General features: G+C 33.4%; 1 protein-coding gene across 1 annotated transcript in view; it reads right to left on the reverse strand.

Moving 5' to 3' along the window:
• Positions 1-323: 323 nt before the first annotated feature.
• HYCC1 (hyccin PI4KA lipid kinase complex subunit 1) overlaps positions 324-19,818 on the reverse strand; it is an 88,875-nt gene continuing 69,380 nt past the window's right edge. Inside the window, exon 11 of the mRNA XM_036078557.2 lies at positions 324-5,387. Coding sequence (XP_035934450.1) covers positions 4,813-5,387 — 575 coding nt within the window. The 3' untranslated portion in view covers positions 324-4,812. The remainder of the gene's footprint in view (positions 5,388-19,818) is intronic.

Below are 19,818 nucleotides of genomic sequence, written 5' to 3' on the forward strand. Positions count from 1 at the left end.
AGACTCATATTAAAGATAAAAGGGCAAAGCATTGTTATCTAAATTTGCCTGTGCTTCTACTATGATAAATAATGCGTCAATGGCTCATGACCCATGGAGCTCATTTTCTTTTGAATGGACACCAATGGACCTATTACACTTCCTATCCCTGGGCCAGGTAAAACAAAGCCAGAAATGAGATGTCATTGTCCTATGGCTTACTCCCAAAAGTTCTCAATGGCTCAACTCACCTAAGTCTTCTGCCTTTACTTTCTTCCTCCACATCATGACTTTTGCAAAAATTTATGATGATTTTTTTAATGAGTAAAATGATCTGGAAAAAATATTTTTTCAGTTTTTATTTCAATAAAACAAGAGGCAACACTGTTGTATAAAGTATTGCATATGGACATTTACACAAATACACAAAACTTCAAAAAACTAAACTCCAGTTTATTTCCATGGCCTTAAAAAGGTAGAGAGCACATAAAAATATGCAAAGTCATAGTTTATTCTTAGGAATGTAAACTCTAGGAATACAATTAGAAACAAGTATATTTACTATGAAAAGATTAGTATCACTACATGATTAGAAGATAGGAGGTACACAAAAAAAAACTCCACATAAGAGGAAGCAAAGGTATGCAAAATAAGATCTCGAGTTTACTAATAGAAACTTCATGTCAAGACACAGGTACTCTAGAAATCTACTATAAAAAAACACAAAAACATCTTCCAAAATGTTCACTGCTAGTCTCTTTAGATATGCACAAATTACAAAGTACAGAAGACAATGTATTTTTCTGATAAAGAATTTAACAAATTAAACAAATGTGAATAACTCAAAGTATTAAGTATAATTTTACTAAACTAATCTAAAAGTATAAATTCATGCTAATTAAAGAAACAGAGAGTTTTTATTTTTCATCCAAAGATTGGGAATACACTATTTATTATACATTAATTTCTATCTACAATGCTAATTTATGTACCCATCAAATTATTCCTTTTAATGGCTTTTTTAAAAACATTTTTTTCAGTCACATTATTTACCATAAAGATTCCTTGATGTGCTTCCCTTTAATAAAGTGTAAATTTATTGTGCCTATAAACTCAAATGTTAAACAGCCTTATTTTAAATATTTGTTTAAAATTATGTTTCAGAGTACATTTTTTTCTCTATAATTTAAATGTAAAGGTTTTAACATTTTAATTTTATTCTTCCAAAATCGGCAAAACCCCTTAGAACTCAGATCATTTTTATCTATTTTGGTTTAAAAAATATATTTCCCTTTAATTCAACTTTTTGTTTTTATGTGAATAATTTTTGCTAAGCAGTTGCTTCATAATTGAAAAGGGCAATGAAATATTGCTTATTCAAAGCAAACTGTGTCATCATTTAAGGACTGAGGATTTATAACCTTCAAGTCTACAGACCTGCCTTAAAAAGTTCCATGGTGGTGTACAAGGGATTCCGGGGTGCTCACTTGTCCTGGGTCCTCTTGAAAAGTCCACTTTGTTTGTCTCCCCCACTTCATTCCAAAGGCAAATGCAGGGACCCAGCTTCATTAGAATACCTCAGGTAGTTGGGTATTTGAAGAGTGAGAGGTTGGGTAATTTCAAGAACCTCTAATGGCTTAAAATGTGGAATGGAACTACAATTTCTGTTCAGATCTTTTGAAGTATGGGGTACAAGGACCCATTTTGGGTAGAATCCTTCTTGTGGTAAAGGGTATTATTCTGGATATATAGGAGATCTGTGACCAAATGGCTACATCAGGATCTTCATGAGAAAACAACCTACAAACGTGACTCCAACTCAATCTGGTGAGATGAGTGGGAAGAGAGCAATAGGGATCATTGTAATTGCTACCAAAGTTAGCATTATCCAATATTTATAATTGCTATAAAAATTTTCAAATGTATAATCCTTATTTGAAACAGTATCAAAGGTCCTATAAATACTTTTACCGTTAACATAACTTCACACCCCAGAAAATCAACCGGTGCAAATTATTTGAAGCATAAATTCAGATCCACTCCACTGAGTAAGCCTTCAGAGTTTTTAAAAGAATATACACATGCGGATTTGTTGTGCATTGTATAAAAGGATGGTACCCCTTTCATACCTAAAATTGTAGGCATCCACAGCTCTGATTCCATTTATAGTTAACAAGAAAAATACAAAATGTTATATTTTTATTGTAAAAATGAAAAATCATTAAAAATTTAGAATTAGAGGATCTAATAAGTGTTACAGACACTATTAAAAATTCATTAGCTATTGGGGCACCTGGGTGGCTCAGTCGTTAAGCGTCTGCCTTCGGCTCAGGTCATGATCCCAGGGTCCTGGGATCGAGCCCCACATCGGGCTCCCTGCTCAGGGGAAGCCTGCTTCTCCCTCTCCCACTCCCCCTGCTTGTGTTCCCTCTCTCGCTGTGTCTCTCTCTGTCAAATAAATAAATAAAACCTTAAAAAAAAAAATTCATTAGCTGTTAAAAACAATGAAGATTATAATATTTATTATCTAATATATTTGATCTAGGGTAGTGAGACCACTGAGAATTCTAAATACTAGGTAAGTAATTTGTACTTTAATACTCTCTTCTCAAACTTTAATGTGCATAAAAATCACTTGAGGATCTTGTTAAAATGCAGGTTATGATTCAGTAGATCAAAGGTGGCTCTGAAGTTCTACATTTTTAACAAGATGCCTAGTGATGCCAATGCTATATACTGGTCCTCAGACTATAGGAGTAGCAATGATCTAGAATAATACCAAAATGAAGATCCATTATAGCAGTTGATGATTAAAATCTGATCTCTCATTTGTGTCAGCTGTTTCCTCAAACTTTTTCTACAAGTTTCCTAAGCACCTTAACTTGCTTAAAATGCCAATCTTCTAAAATAGTTCTTAAGACTATTAATACTGTTAGTAGCTACATGCCTAGGGGAAATTCTTTGTTAAAGAATTACAAAAAGACAATAGGAAATTCACAGTAACATTTTAAAATATTTTAAATGTACACAGGATTCCTGTTAAATTAATACAATATCAACTTTCACTGTCTGGTTGTCTTTTTTTTTTTCTACTACAATTTATGCCAATAGATCTTACTCCATTTCTATTACTGGAACTAAAAAACTCAAATTCACTTATATTAAAAACCATATTCTAGTCAGAGTTAATGAATGAAAACTAGTTCATGTTTTTTGAAGAATTAGATTTAAAATGGTAGCCAAAGCAGTTACAGTAAAAATTGCATTCATAGTGTATGCTTTAGCACTCCTCAGGACATACGAATTTCTCACATTTGAGCTCTGCATAAGCAGGCACAAAAGGAAAACTAGCATGTTCTGTGTGACCACAGCTAGGGACTGCAAATAAGGAAGCCACTGTGTAATAACAGTGAAAGAGACAAAGAGGGGACTGCTCCCTAGGCCTTCCTTCCCAGTCAACTTACTCTCATCCTCAGCCTTGCTTTCTCTCTCTCCCTCTGAATTATTAGTTAAGTATACTTGATTTACAGGGAACCTCAACCATAGCCAAAACAACTACCACTAGCAAACACCAAACTTTTACGTCTATCTAGAGGTCACGTAGTTCTCCATAGCTACAAACAAGTTTGTTTAGCTTCTGCCATATTGCCTTTTTCATTTTTATTTTTTGGTTGGGGGCAACTACATTGATTATTCTATCATTACAAGAATATTTAAATTAGGCCTGTCCACAAAAAAAAATTGAATTTTTTTCACATTTTATCATTCTAAATTTAAGAACACGAACATAAATAACCTAAATTAGTTAATGTATAAATGTCCTTTGTCCATATTTCTCTATATTTTCTTTCATGACATTTTATAGATGAAAAATTTACCTAATATCCTTCATTTGCCGACAAACAATTCAGTATTATATGGTTGACACTGGTATCTTGAGAGCTGTGTTGCACAATTTACAATGATTTCCAGGAAGTCTTCAATGATGTGTGCTTTGAATTATAAGAAACCAAACTACCTAGGGTTTCCAAAGTCAAGCAGCAGGGTAAATGAGCTTCATAGCCTATTACATTTTAGGAACTGAAGGGGATTTTCACTTGCTAAATCCAGATCAAATACTTCAAAACAACACATCTACTAGCAATCTGATTTTTGATATAAAAATGTTCCAAAGATAACAACAGAAATTCCTCTACCCAGTCCCTGGAATTATAGAATAGTCTAGGTACTGAGTTAGAAGGCATTTTCCAGTGCTTTGTATCAACAATTTCACTAATCTCAAGGATAATCTGATTACAAACATTTTTATCAGACACTTTTCATACACATCATTTTTGTTTTCTCACGTGCCTGTTTTTCAGACTGCCATGCTGCACGTCAGCTGGAGACTTCCCGGAGCTGCACCTCTGCCTCCTTCTTTCAGAAACAGTTCCCATACATGGAGATTCCCTTTGACTCTGAAGGCCAAACATACAACTACCAAAGTAGGAGTTATTAAAAAATAAGAACTCACAACCTCTCATGAGATGTAACCAATCTGATCAGACAACCTGCCAAAATGTATTGTTACACTGACAATCTTAGGGCAACAGAAACAAATAAGAAAGAAAAAAAGACTAAAATCAAGGGGGAAAATACACCCAAGAAATAACAAAACCATATTTCAACTTACTGCAACCTACATATTATTCCCTTCATAAAGTCAAGGTAGCCTTCAGAATTTAAGACATCAGGGCTCCTGTCTGGAATAGGGATGACAGACCCTGGGCACTGTCATAAAGAAGCAAAGTCGTCTCTCTAGATTTGCTGGTTAGGTGAGAAAACTATTACAAATTAATCTGTGGACAGAGTAATGCTAATACTAGGAGGTCTCTGCTGACCTGATTGATGCTTCATTGGAAGTTCAGTCCTTTCAGAAACGTAAATAAGCTTTTCTTCTTGGAGACTACAAGCAGAAAACCTATTGGCATCTGTCCCAGGCCCACAGCCAACAGCAGATGATGGGTTATGTGGGACTGTGACACCACTGACTTGTTCAAAGGATTTACTGAACACAGTTGCGGCAGTCTTAGCCAAACCATGGCTACAAGGTTTAGGCAGAGATTGGCTGGTAGTTAACGTCAGTCTCTTCAAAGAGAGGAGCTCAAGATTCTCACTCTGGGCTCTTTGAGTTTGTTTTCGGGCAAAGTGATCTTTGCAAGACTCCCCTGTAGTTTCTTTTTCTTTTCCTCCAGTTTTGCTTCCTGCTGACCGTCTCTGAGTCTTTCCTACACTTGTCTTGTTACTAGAGTTGTTACTACTGTTTGATAAACCCGACTGGCTGGTACTAGACGCAGCCCTGGAATAAAATCCCTCGTCAACTTCAGATATCTCCATCAGTTCTTCTTGACCTGTTAATTCCGCATTTCCTAAACAAAGAAATAATAAAGATTAATTAACATGAAGTATTTTAAATAATTCTTGTTTCATGGTTAATAGCAAATCAGTGATACTTTAAACTTTAGCATAATTACATAAAGCAACTGATTATAGACCAAAATTAAAGGATAAATCAAAACATTCTATAAAATAGGAAAATAGTTCCTTGTAACTAAATAAGAGTAATATAGAGTGTATTAAACAAAAAGCATGCCATAAACCAGCCCCCCCGACCCGTGTTTTTAGAAAGAATTCTCTTACTATTCATGCAAAAGATCAGAAATAATTAGGAAAAATACCACACAGAAAAACTATGGGTAAACTCTCCCCCAGTAGCAAAGCAGTATAAAATCAAAGCTCTTACCAAGTAACTTTAAAAAAAAAATGATATTAAGATATTTTAAAGATTTTTTTTAAAGGTTGCATTCTACGTTCCAGATTATTTTACTTAGATTAAAAAAAAAAGACCATAACACGAGCTCAAACTTGTTAAAATTCTATAGACGTTATCCTTTACATCAAAGATGGCAAAAATGCAAAGATAAAAAAATAATTTCAGATCTCAAAACATAAGCAGAAAATTATTTTGGAAGTAATTTTCTGCCTTAATTTTCATAACAATTTACTCAGAGAAAATACAGGTATGACCATTCCAAAGAGCATTAGATCATTGAGAAATTGTGGTGCATCATTCATGCATTTTGATTATTAGATGACATGCAAAATTTTTGTGACTGTGCAACTGTTGCTTAAGACATGCAGCAGTGGCCCTTTGCCATGAGATACCTTGGAGGGCAGCTAGAAAGTGCTCTGCTAAAACTGCACTCTGCCAGGTGAGTTTATTCCATCCTCCATCATTTTTCTTACAGATTTTTGCCTCCTGATCTCTGGCAAGCCTTTGCTCTCAGTTCTAGGGTCTGTGGCTGTTTCCTGCACACCCTGCATATGCTGGGCATCAATCTCTCCTAGTGTTCTGCCTTTCTCCCCATTCCCGGTTCTCTCTCCGGCCACATTTGTGACACTAATCTCAGGAATGACAAGGATGCCCAATTCAGTAGTATCATTACTGTTGTCAGGTTGCTCTAGAATTGAAGATGATAAGACAAAATGATGGCTGAAAACAAAACAAAACAAAAATGCAAAACAAGAGAAACCAAAGATCCAAAACAAAAACTGGATGACTGAATGTTATGAATTAAGCCAAATATCTGCACTGTAGTAATTTCCATAATTTACATCACTCTGACAGCACTGGAGACAGTACGGTGGTGTTCTTTAATTTTAAATGACAATGAAAAAACTCACAGAGCATCAATTCATGTTCTGCATTTTTTCACACACATATTTGACATGGACCATGAAACAGAAATTTTTTTACCAATCAAAATAGAATTTCTATTGTTTTTTAAGGTAACACTGCGACCATTTGAACTTAGGTCAAGCCTTGGGCAAATGTTCCAGGATGTACAGCCAAAACCCTAGCTTTTGTCAACATCAGGAACCAAGACACTTAAGAATTCCCCTTGCACACTTAAAATTCTATTTTTTTATTAGATTACACTGAGGCTGACTTAATGAAGTATGATATTGGGAAAATGATTATTCACTCATAATATCACGGTTAGTACTGCTGCAAGTACAGTTTTTGTCTCACACACCAATCATTGTGTGTATTAGTAAATATTAATGCAGCTGTGACATAATTAAATAGTCTATTCCTTCAGACTCATACTCATACCATAAATTTAGGCCAGCTTATAACAACAGTTCATTACTAAACTGGAGAAAAATAATAATGGACTTGGAAAAACAACTTGGCTGTTGGTCCTTTATTCTGAAAGCAGCTATTATAATCAAAACAAAGGAATGAAACTCCTAACTAGTTAATACTTGTAGCTATTTTATTCTGTATCTTAAATCACAAAGCATGGTTTTATTTAAAATTGACAAGGAAATATCTGTAATAATGGGAAAAATAACATGAATATATCTACCATGGGTCAATAATGAAAATTAAGGTTCAAAACAACATAAGACTATGTAAAACAGTATATATCTTTAAAAATGTAGAACACAAATCTGCTTGAGAGACATTACCTACTACTTTCAAATGTTTCTCATGATAGGATTATAAAGCTCTCACTCATGGTGCTAAGCATGTGAATAGGTAGTAAAAGAAAGAGGCCAGAGCCACATACTCCTAAGGGCTTCCCAAGCTTTGCTACACATTGGTATCACCTGGGAATCTTTAAGAACTACTGATACCTGGCTCTCACCCTAGACATTCTGATTTAATTAGTATGAGGTATGACCTAGACATCAGGACTTTTAAAAGATCCCAGTGACTAATGTGCTGCAAAGTTTGGGAGCCACTGCTCTATTCGAATTCTTTCAAATTTTGAAAACTTTAATCAAAGCAAAAATTATGAATGCCCTGGGTCCTCCATACCCAGCAGCAATATGCACTTTAGGAGGCCCCCAAAGCTTCATGTTGCCCTGGGCTGGTGGGTCAATGTGCTAGTATAATAATTTCCCATTTACTTAGTGTTTCATAAACCTTTGGCTGAAGGTTCTTTAAATGAAACGTTTACTTCCTAAACAGGCCAAAGGATGTTGGTGAGGTAGTATCACCTCTAATAGAGGTTTAATGAGATTAAAAAGTTCCAAAAAGCCTATTTCCCCTTGCTAACAGCTATCTTCAAAGTGAGGGCAAGTAAATATCTAACTGAGATGAATGCCAGAGGCCACTGGAACTGAGAGTAAAATCACCATGGCATTGTTGGGTGACAAGCAAGACTTGTCCGTTTACCTCACAGAAGCAGTTTCACAAAAGATCTACTAAAGGGACCATCTAGTCCAAAAAAAATTATAAGCTGTGGAAATTATCCAGACATAACAAAGCCAATGAACATAAAAGATAAGCATAGGTGGCCTAATAGAATAGAAAACAACACTACTTACACTGAATGGTACTAAACAGTTTTTTTAAAGCATTCGTATATATTCTTCAATTATATTCTCTGAAGTAGGCAATTTGACTCCCATTTACAGACAAGGAAACTGAAGTTCAGAAAGAGCTAACAACTATTCAGTGGATGGGCTAAACAGCAAAATCTTTTTACTTCAAATGTCCATTCTAACATATTACAGAATCTAACTCTTCAATTCATTAAAGTCCTTTGAGTTAAATATACTCTGACATCCTTCAATTAGGTTTAACTTATTTGTTTAGATTCCTGGTCTTTTCATAGAAAGCAAATAATTTATTTTGGCTGAATAGAGAGCAAGAGCAGATAAAAGTCTCCAAGAAAACCTAAACAGGTCAATAACTCTCGAGGTTAGTATTTTTACTTTTTTAAATTGGGTTTAGTTTTAAAAAGACACTAGTGAGGGCACCTGGGTGGCTCAGTTGGTTAAGCGACTGCCTTCGGCTCAGGTCATGATCCTGGAGTCCCGGGATCGAGTCCCACATCGGGCTCCCTGCTCAGCAGGGAGTCTGCTTCCCCCTCTGACCCTCCCCCCTCTCATGTGCTCTCTCTCTCTCTCTAATAAATAAATAAAATCTTAAAAAAAAAAAAGACACTAGTGAAAATTATTAATTTAAAATGGTGCTGCAATGATGAAAATTTTGCAAGAAAAACTAGAAAATGACAAGAGGAATAATATATAAAGCAGCACTAGACAATGGGATTTGCCAGTCACATGTACTGGGATACTAGTCAAGATCTGCAGCCCCCAAAACAATGATATTAATTTTTTTTTTAATTATAAAAATAAATGGCAAGCAGAAAAATGAGATTATGTGTTTTTCCACAAGCACAATTTTTTTTTTAAGACTTTTATTTATTTATTTGACAGAGAGAGAGACAGCGAGAGAGGGAACACAAGCAGGGGGAGTGGGAGAGGGAGAAGCAGGCTTCCCGCTGACCAGGGAGCCTGATGCGGGGCTCGATCCCAGGGTCCTGGGATCATGACCTGAGCTGAAGGCAGACGCTTAACGACTGAGCCACACAGGCGCCCCTCCACAAGCACAAATTTTTGACTAATTTATGTATGTTATCACTCTCAAAAATGGTAAAAATGGCAAATTTTTAAGCTATTAAGGTAAATTTATAAAAAGAAAAGCATGTGATTCTGTATAGAGCTAGAAAGAACGAATATAATTCTCAGGAAAATTACAGAATAAAGATAACTATATAACTCAAACATTTGTTACATGATCTTGGTCTCTATTATTTCTCCAACTTCTTCCCCTATATGTGACCCAATCTTCCTACACACCTTCTTACCAGTCTTACTATTCCCTACGCCTGGAATACTCTTCCCCACATAGCTACCTACATGGCTCACCTCCTTACTTCTTTCAGGTTTTTTTCCTCAAAAATTTCCTTCTCAGTGAAACCCTCTCTGATCATCCCATCAAGTTTCAATATCCTCCATATTTCATAAACTCTCTTCCCTACCTTATTTCTTCTTAGCTCTTAATCACTCTCTAAACTACAATTATTTCTCTATCTTGTCCACTAGACGTAAGTTCCACAAGGGCAGGGATTTTCTGGTCATTCTTGCATACCTAATACCTGAAAAAGTAGTTTGCGTATAGTAGGTGCCCAATAAAAAATTTGTCTGATAAATTAAATGAATTTCCTGTTACATAGTAAAATTATTAAAATAAGTGAAGATGAGAAAACATGGAGAAGACATGAGAAAGGTAATCTGGGTATGTGTTACTTGACTAGGTAAAAAGGAAAAAAATAATATACAGCTTATGCTAATAATAATTTTTAGATGGCAGAGAAAATAAAGTCTCTTTGTTTTAGAAAAGCAAAGTAGCCACCTCTAAATGCAGGTTTAGTAAAATGCTTAATAATGCCCAATATATATATATATATATATATATATATATATATATTTAAATCTACAGTTCTTTTATTATGCTATCCTCTGGATAACATAGCTAAGGAGAAAAAGTTAATCTTTCTTTAAGAAAATTACAGAGGAGATGTTGTAAGGGAATATAAATGTATAAGAAAATAGAATCTGTTCAAAAGCCTTGAACTTAAATCTATGCAAAAGGTGTCATGGTTGTTCTATACCTATAAAAAACAATACTTACATTTGACTTCAAATAGTTCGAAAAGTTCAAAAAAGATCCAAAGAGAAACGTCTCAGAGAATATTTTATTTGTGTGACCTCTATAAACAGGTAACCTCTCCACACAGAGAAATTAGGAGAGGTAAAGAATACTTTTTTAATAGACATTTCCAAATTGTTTCTTAAAGGCACTCAAATCATTTCTCCCTATAAAATTTCTTCTGGCTTTGAGAAAAAAAAAAAAAAAGGTAAAACAAATTGCAAATATCATTAAAACTGATCATGAAAAGTTGTGATTTCCCTCATATGTAATTTTATAATCCCAAATATCTATTCCATTACATCACTCATGAAACTCCTTATTCTAGCTATAGCTTTTTTTTTTCCTTTTATGGCTACCTTATTTACTAAAAGTGAAACTTAATAAAGGAATAATTTATTTATTCATAGAATTTACACAGCTCTGAAAGACTACTTGGTAAATCTAAAGGAATCTGGTTATGATATAAGGCACTTACAAATTCCTTTGTGAAATTAATAAAATAAGCCAAAGCTTTAAAAAAATTAATCTAATCCTTAAATGTCTGCATCATACAATTTTGACATTATGAAAAGTATTTTAGAGTAAACTCTAAAAGAAAAGAAAGTGATACACATTGTTTTACAATTTATAAGATATAAATATTTAAAATGTCATAATATATCTGAACAACTTCATACCTTTTAATCCAGTTTATGTTTATAATTTATCCTATTCAGAATGTGGAATAAAAATGCTATATATGTTCATTAAGCTATTCATTGCAGTGTTATCTATAATAGCAAAAAGTTAGAAACAAATTATTTGGCATATTAAGGAAATGGTTAAGTAAACAATGGAATATCAACTCAATGTGGTACTATGTAGCCTTTAAAACAACTGGACTTACTAGGAGAACTTAGGAAAATGTTTGACAACATTAACTGAACAAAAATAAAACATCAAAAAATTTTAAATAGAGCACAACTATGAAAAATACATACACATATGGGAAAAACCTGTAAAATGATAATTCTTTAAGTACTGTGATTATAAGTGAATATCCCTCTACCCAGTTTACTATTATGTTGTTACACTGTTTTTCAAAAAAAGAAGGAATGAATTGCTCAGTCTATATTATAAATTTCTTTAACATTCACTCACTCACTCATGCATTCAACTCCTATTTATTGAGCACCTATTATATGCCAGACAGTGTTTTAGGTGCTGGGGATACAATGGCCAACCAGACAGACAAAGACCCTGCCTTCACAGAGTTTACACTGCAGTATGGGAATTAAGGAAACAACAGAATTTTAGATAGTGGAAAATGCAATGAAGGAAATAAGTATAATGGGAAAGAGTAAGAAGCATGGTAAGGGAGAAAGTCTACTTTAGATGGGTGGTCTGGGGAGACCTCTTTGAGGAAGGGACATTTGAGCTGCGATCTGAATGACGATAAAGCACTGGCTACACAATGATGTGGAAGAAGACAGTTCAAGCTGTCACTTCCTCATCATTCAAATCTCAGCTCAATTATCTCAAATTGCTAGGACAAAGCCCCTAAAATGGAAATGGCTCAGTGTATTGAAGGGTTAGAAGGAAAGGTGAGAGAGGTCTTCAAGTGGGGTCAAAGTGATAGGCTAGATATCATATCATTAGGGCACCTATGCCAAAGTACGGAGCTTGGCTTTTGTTCTGATTGCAATGGACAGCCAATGAGAGGTACGCAGATAAACTGTGTGTATTTTATTAGCATTTCTTATCAACAGAAATCATATTTGTGTAACACAAAATACTGAGCATGAAGTGTGTCCTGACTTAGAAAAAAACAGCAGCACTGTAACAATCTAAAGTCTGGGCCAGTAATTTGCAAGGTAGATCAGAGGAAATCAAAGCTGGATTAGAAACACAAAGAAAGGACCCCCAAGTTAAAGGGCTGCACTCTGAGCAAAAACTTTAACAAACACTAAGACTTAGAAATACAAGTCCTGAAGCCAGAAGTAGACTTTCCAGGTAAGAAAATAGCAGCTTGGGGCACGAAGAAAAACACAATACGGACTAGAGTGTTTTATTTATAAAACATACTGGTTAGGAGCTATACCCAGTTTCCTTAAGTAAAGATCAGTCAAGTCTTTAGCTTTTGTTGTGTATGTAAAAAATGATACAGTTCTTATTGATGTGGATTCAGTCACTCTCAACAACTTCTTTTGTCATCTTTATTAAGTCTCAAGTTAAAAAAAAAATCCCTTTGAGATTTGCAACATATGGATGCTGCTGGAGCTGGTGAATCCTTCATGATGATTAAAGATCCTCACAGTCAGACCAAAAACAGCTTATTACAAAACTATCTACAAAAGCTTATTTCTTCTTCTGTGTGCAACATGTAACAAATGCTCCTACAAAGGTGGTGGTTGGGGAGCAGGGGGAAGGGTAGTGCTCAATGATAAGTAACAATAAATAATAAATAATAAATTCCTTAACTATAGCAAAAACTCTTCTTTAATGTAAGACCTCCTTTAAAAAAAATGTAGAACACAGTAATTTATAAATAAGTGTTTTTGCCTCATAAGACCAATAATCTGAAATATTTTGCTTCTCTATGTAGAAAAGTATTTTACTTTATTTTACCTAGAAATAAACTAAGTTTGTTTTGTTTTGTTTTCTTCTAAAGTTGGCTAAGCCAAGATTCTGAGACTTTCCTCTTTAATTTAATGTTTATATGTATCAATTGGACAGTGTGATATTTTAGTGCTGGTTAATATGTCCTTTTTCTTTGAGTCATTGAGTATTTCCTATTTTATTTTGTCTTCCATGAGTATAAAGTTCCATATCAAGAGTGCTAGGTAAAATTCATGCAATGCTAACTTTGGTCAGAAGGAAATGCTTATTTTTGGTCCAAATGTTCTACCATCTATATTGGGAAAGGAAAATTTGTTCCTCAAATAGCATTTTAGAATCTGAAAATAACGGAGCTTCTCAAAATGATACTAAAAACATTTAAACCTTTTTATAAAACTGCCAGATACTTTTTTCTAAATTTCCTTAACAAGTAAGACAACTTTTAAAATAAAAACATAAGTATTATGCATTTCTATTTGCAGATGTGAAATTCCAACAGCCAATTCTTAAAAGTTTGCCACACTGAGTTTAAAATTATGATTTCTGTGTTTTTCAAAATGCTTTTACAACTATTAGTAATTTTGTTTCTCAACTAAACACTTTTTTCTCATAAAGTCATAAAATCAGATTCACAAAATAAATGTTCCATCTCAAGACTTATGACATTCATCTGCAGAATCTAGGAAAAGACTACCTTATGTGTTTTGAAATATTTACATATAATTATTTTCTAAAATATTTAACTGAAATATACCTCTTATTATTCAGATTTGTTCAATAGTTAGAAAGTTAGTAATGTTGTTTCATCAATATGTTATTATGTAATATAAATTTATTAACATTTTCTAAATCAATAACCAAATCAATAATCAATGATTTCTAAATCAATAAATTATTTTCCAACATGAACCGCATCTTTTTACTGTTGATTTTCTTTTATCTAATAAGTTAGTATTAAACCACCTAAGCAAATTAAAATAAATCATATTTTTCATCGTTTTTAAAATAACATAATCACAGGTCTCTGAACTTTGTTGTAATCATTTAAATTTATTTAAATATCATGGCATCCTTTAAATAGAAACTTAATGCTGAAAATGCAATAAAATTGCTATAACACCATGAAACTTCACTTTCTTTAGATTTAATCTATGTAAACTATTTTATTTGATTTTTCACTTAAACATTTCATGTAATTAATTAAATACTCTAAAAGTCTCAGGGTACTTATTTTGTATTGAGTTGAAGACTTAAAAATATGTGTAGCTCTTATTTTTAGTTTTTTTCACTACTTAAAACTTTGTACTCTTGGATCCCCTAAGTCAAAGTATTGAAATATAATGTTATAAAAATAAACCATTTAACAATGCCAGGACCAAAAGTAGGGCAAAATTCAAAGGATCTAGTTTATAAATGTTGTTCTTATTATTGATACCTACCTGTTGCAAACAGTTGTGACAATACATAAGTAAGAAATACAAGTTCAATCTATTCTATTTTCATGTTAATTTGGGATTAAGTGAGACAACAGGTATTAAAACAACCTTCTAAAAAATCCTGATTGTAATGGTAATATAAATGTCAGATTAGGGTACTACACTTCAGGGCTACAAAAATTACCAAAAAATTACTAACTGATTGTTACTATTATAGAACACATTTATACTTTTGTGTCTGATACTAACTTAAACTAAATGTTTATCTCAAATTGAGAAAATCCAAACTATACATTTCAAAAACAGTGTTTTATGAAAAGGCTCAATCACAGAATCATTCAAATAGCAAGCTAGCTAATGAAAGCTTATCAAGAATACAATTACGGTATAGCTAATAAAACAAATTAAATAGTTCTTAATGAGTTAACAATCAGCCTTTATGTAATAAATACTTTAAAGCATACCAAATGCTTTTCATTTACCTGCCTCATTATCTCACAAATAAATGCGCAGGTAGAAAGAATGGTAAGCAGTAATAAAGAATTGGGATTTCACTAGATAAGCCTTTTATTAGATAACCAGTTGGCAAAAATTATAAGCATTCATTATTTGCAACCATAACTTAATTAGGGGATTTTACAGAACAAAGGAGTGGTATTTCGAGTATTTTAAAAGAAAGGAGAAAAGTTGGTTACCTTGTTCCAAGTATAGGTAATTTTTTTTAAAAGTAGAGGAAGACTGAGTCATAATAGTGGTAGTGGTGGGGAGACAAAAAAAAAATTGCAATTAAATTTGCTCTGGAAGAGGAGAGGGAATGGAAAAAGTACAAGGAAATAAATAAGTATAGATTGCATAATAGAACCTTGAAGTGGTAGACAATCGTTCAAGGATTTAAGAAAAAGGGCTATAGCTGAAATGGTAGATGATGAAGATAGCTTTTAGAAGTAACATTTAAGAATGACTATAGAACTGAAGCATAATTGTAGAGAAATATTTTCTGTTTTCCTTTTAGCTATTTCTGTTTATTTTTAATAGAATTGCATTTTTGTTATTAATTTTAAAAATTAACAAATTATCTCATTATTTTATCTTCTTTTTCTTATTGGAATTTTCATTTTGATTCTTGCTCTGGTCATAATCTACTCATTCCTCCCTTACCTTAATGCTTTTTAAATGTTTATTCTATTATTATCCTTTCCTAGTTGCATTTTACCTTCAAATTATGACTTCTAAATACCCCTCAATCTCTAGGTGGTCTGAAAATCTAGGTTTAAAAAATATACAATAAGTGAAACACGGTATGCTTAAAAGAATTAGCAATATATAAATAAAACTACTAATTCTGAAATTATGACCCTTAAAAGTCAAAAGCAGCAGTTCTACATTGTAATTTCATTTTCCATTTGTATTGGCATGGAATCATAAAGTCATTAAACTTTTCTCAGAAATTTATACACAAAGTTTAAAAAGTTTGAAAACACACCATTAAGTTAAGCCAAGTCAGTACAATATTAAGATAATCAAGTGAGAAGTGGGGAAAATTAGGCAAAAATACTAATTGTCAAACATGTCTCTAAATTAGTATCTCAGTAGAAACCAGCTTTTCTTAAATTTTTTTTAAAGATTTTTTTATTTATTTGCGAGAGAGAGAATGAGAGACAGAGAGCATGAGAGGGAGGAGGGTCAGAGGGAGAAGCAGACTCCCTGCTGAGCAGGGAGCCTGATGTGGGACTCGATCCCGGGACTCCAGGATCATGACCTGAGCCGAAGGCAGTCGCTTAACCAACTGAGCCACCCAGGCGCCCACCAGCTTGTCTTTAAAAGCCACCCTCTTTAGTTGATATGAGGATACATTGTGTGGTCAAAATTAAAATTACAGGGCCTTACAAATGTAACTCTCTGGTGCAGAGTGTTGATAGTGGAGGATGATATATGTGTGTATTGTGGGGAGAGGTCAGAGGGGGTATATGGGTATTGTACTTTCCATTCAGTTTTGCTGTGAGCCTAAAACTGCTCTAAAAAATAAAGTCTACTATTATTATCATATAATAAATACAGGGCCAAGCAATTAAACTGGTCAAAATACAATCCTAGAAATTTGGGTTGTTATTCAATAGTAATAAGACCATGGCAAGGAATATATGTTCTGACATGAGTGGAAGTGTTAAAGCTATTAGTTTTTTACCTTCCAAAAGAATACTTTCTATTAAAATATAAACTTTGGATAATTCTTGACTTAAAAGAATAGCAGATCTGTGATACATTCTAGAAGAGCTCAGAAAAAAAATTTTAATGTAAGAAATAAAAACTGTTCCAAATTAGTTTTAAAATCCCTAAAATATCAATTAGTTTTTGCTGTAAAGATAAGTTTTTTCTGCTACAAATAAATGAATATATGTGATTAATTGGTCCAATTTAATGTATTTGTTAGCATGGGTAATTTTGGGTGATTCAGATATGCAAACATACTAATATGTTCATATGGCTTAATTATCTATATTCTTTAATAATAAAAAGAAATGGAAAGAAAATAAAAAAAGTTCTGCTTGGCTGCTTCCATGGGAGAGCCTCTTTTACTCCTCTCCCTCTTCTCCCCAGATAGGCTAGAAAAAGGAGAAAAAAGGAGACAGGCAATAAATAGACATAAATATGGAAGCAACCTAAATGTCTATCATTGATGGATGAAGAAAATGTGCCATATATACAATGAAATATTACGCTGCCATAAAAAAGAAGGACATCCTGTCATTTGCAGTAACATGGATGACCTTGAGTGCATTATGCTAAGAGAAATGAATCAGAGTAAGACAAATACCATATGATCTCACTTATATGTAGAACACAAACAAACAAACCAAGCTCATAGATACAGACAACAGATTAGTGGTTGCCAGAGGCAGGGGTTGGGGGCAGGGTGTGGTGAGCAAAATGGGTGAAGATAGTCAACAGGTATAAACCTCCAATTATAAAATAAGTAAGTCCTGGGGATGTTAGGATATAAGGTGATTATAGTTAATAATACTATACTGTATATTTGAAAGTTGCTAAGAGAGTAGATCTTAAAAGTTCTCATCACAAAAAAAATGTGTAACTATGTGTGGCAATGGATGTTAACTAGACTTGGTAGACTCTAGAGTAGTAATCATTTTGCAATATATACATATATTAAATCATTATGTTGTACACCCAAAACTAATATAATGTATGTCAATTATATCTCAATATTTAAAAAAGACATAAATACAAGAAAAAAGAAAAGAAAAAGGAGAGAGACCCAAGGAAAGAAAAAAGGACCAATAGCTTTCTTCTTTCCTGGCAACTGGCAATAACAAAGAAAGAGACAAGGGGAAAAAAGGAATATTCCTTAAAGTTCATGTTCCCTGTCCCTTCTCCTTCCCCAGCTCTCATTATCACTGTCTTAAAGTTGCATATTCCATGTTCCTACTGTGTGATACAGTTCAGCATCTGGGAAGAAATCCTTCCTCCTGGGAGGGTTGGTGTAGTAAGGGAGTGGTAAGGATATAGGTGGAACAGGAAACAATGTAGAGGAATGAGTGTAAGGGTGGAATGAGTGTAAGGGGATAGGTGATAAGGAAGATTACTTTAATGAGGCTATAGCCTTAAAACACAGGACCAATCCCTCAAGTGGTAGCCAAAATGGAATCTGGAAGATATGTAAGAATCTAATAGATAAAACATATTCAAGTAGTCTTCGCTCTTATTTTGGTAATTTATTCCTATAAAATATTTCTAGAAAATTGCTTCTATTTTACTGCAGGGTAAACATCTTGTTCTGTTAAATGCATGCATGGACACATATGCACTCCTCTTTCTCACACACACATGCCCAAATACAATCAAATTTCAATATTTCACATTTTTAACTGCAGAACCTCTATATTTTTTTCTAATTCCCCACACAATCACCTAAGGAGCAAGAAGGGAATGTGGAAAACGAATTAAAATTCATTCTTGCATTTTCTGTAGGAGTTTGGGAGCAATTATGGCCACAGTGACCTATATGATCTGGTTCATTGCCTTTGTGCCTATTTTCACCTCTTAATGCCAAAACAGAAAACTGATCTCTAGGATGCCACCATACTAATTAAATGACTTTTGACCTATAATCTAGTCCCATTCAGTAGCATAATTTTCACTGAAGAAACTAAAGTATGTTTAGACTCTGTATGTTTTAAATCGTAGCATCATTTGCCTTGCTAATGGAAAACATTACCACCTCTTTTATGCCTTCCTAAAGAAATGTCAAGAATTGTCACACTTCTTTAAAAAATAAAATGACTGAAAATGATTATTGGTTAAGCTGGAACTTTCTATCATCATTCCCTTGTGACATACTATTTCTTAGAATTCTTAAGTAGGAACAATGTTCTCATCATCAACTTTCTCTTTCACCATGAATAATATTCTCACTTTTGCATTTTCTCTGCAGAGACCATAGAGACAACTGAAACCAAATATACCAAAAGGAGCTACATTTTCAACACAGTTTACAGGAAGAAGAAAATAGAGTAATATATGTGTTTGCTTGGGGCAAAGAAGTGGTTTTTTGCTTCTTGTCCTATAACTGATTACCTTCTGAGGGAGGCGATAGTAATCTTACACTGATCTTGCCACTATAATAACACTTGTATGTAGGAGGGGAGTTATAAAAAGAATAAGAAATTAAATTAAAATAATAAATTATAAGAAAGGGAGAGAAGTGGGAAAGCACTGAGAAGGCCATGATAAATAAAATTAATTTCCTGTGGAATTTTTCAGTAATAAAATGAAGCAGTCAAGGAGGAATATTAAAACAAACAGTCCTGGAAGAAAATTAACATCCAGGAAATAGAAAGGCCTAGCTAGAGTTGCCATCAATACAATGGCATTCTTGACCAGGAAGTACAAAAGAAAATGTCAAAGTCCCTATTAGTTGTTCTACTTCAATATGCAAGTTTACTTGCCAAAGAGTTAGTTGAGAAATAAGAAACACTAAAGAATATTTGCAAATAGTTTTGAATAGAAACCCATGTGTGAATAATTTTAACATGCATTTTCCTACTCTCCCATTCTATTGAAATAAAATTTAAAAACCAACACAATGTTTAAATAAATTTTCATTCATATATGTAACATAAGGGGCTATATTTGCCTTACTGCTTATCACTTGTGGATAATAATTTAGGAATTAAAGGTGATCCAACAGCTCTTTCTTCCATGCCACCACAATGTTATTTACTAAATTAGAAG

The sequence above is a fragment of the Halichoerus grypus genome, chromosome 12 (assembly GCF_964656455.1).
Source record: "Halichoerus grypus chromosome 12, mHalGry1.hap1.1, whole genome shotgun sequence".
In the NCBI taxonomy this organism is placed as follows: domain Eukaryota; kingdom Metazoa; phylum Chordata; class Mammalia; order Carnivora; family Phocidae; genus Halichoerus; species Halichoerus grypus.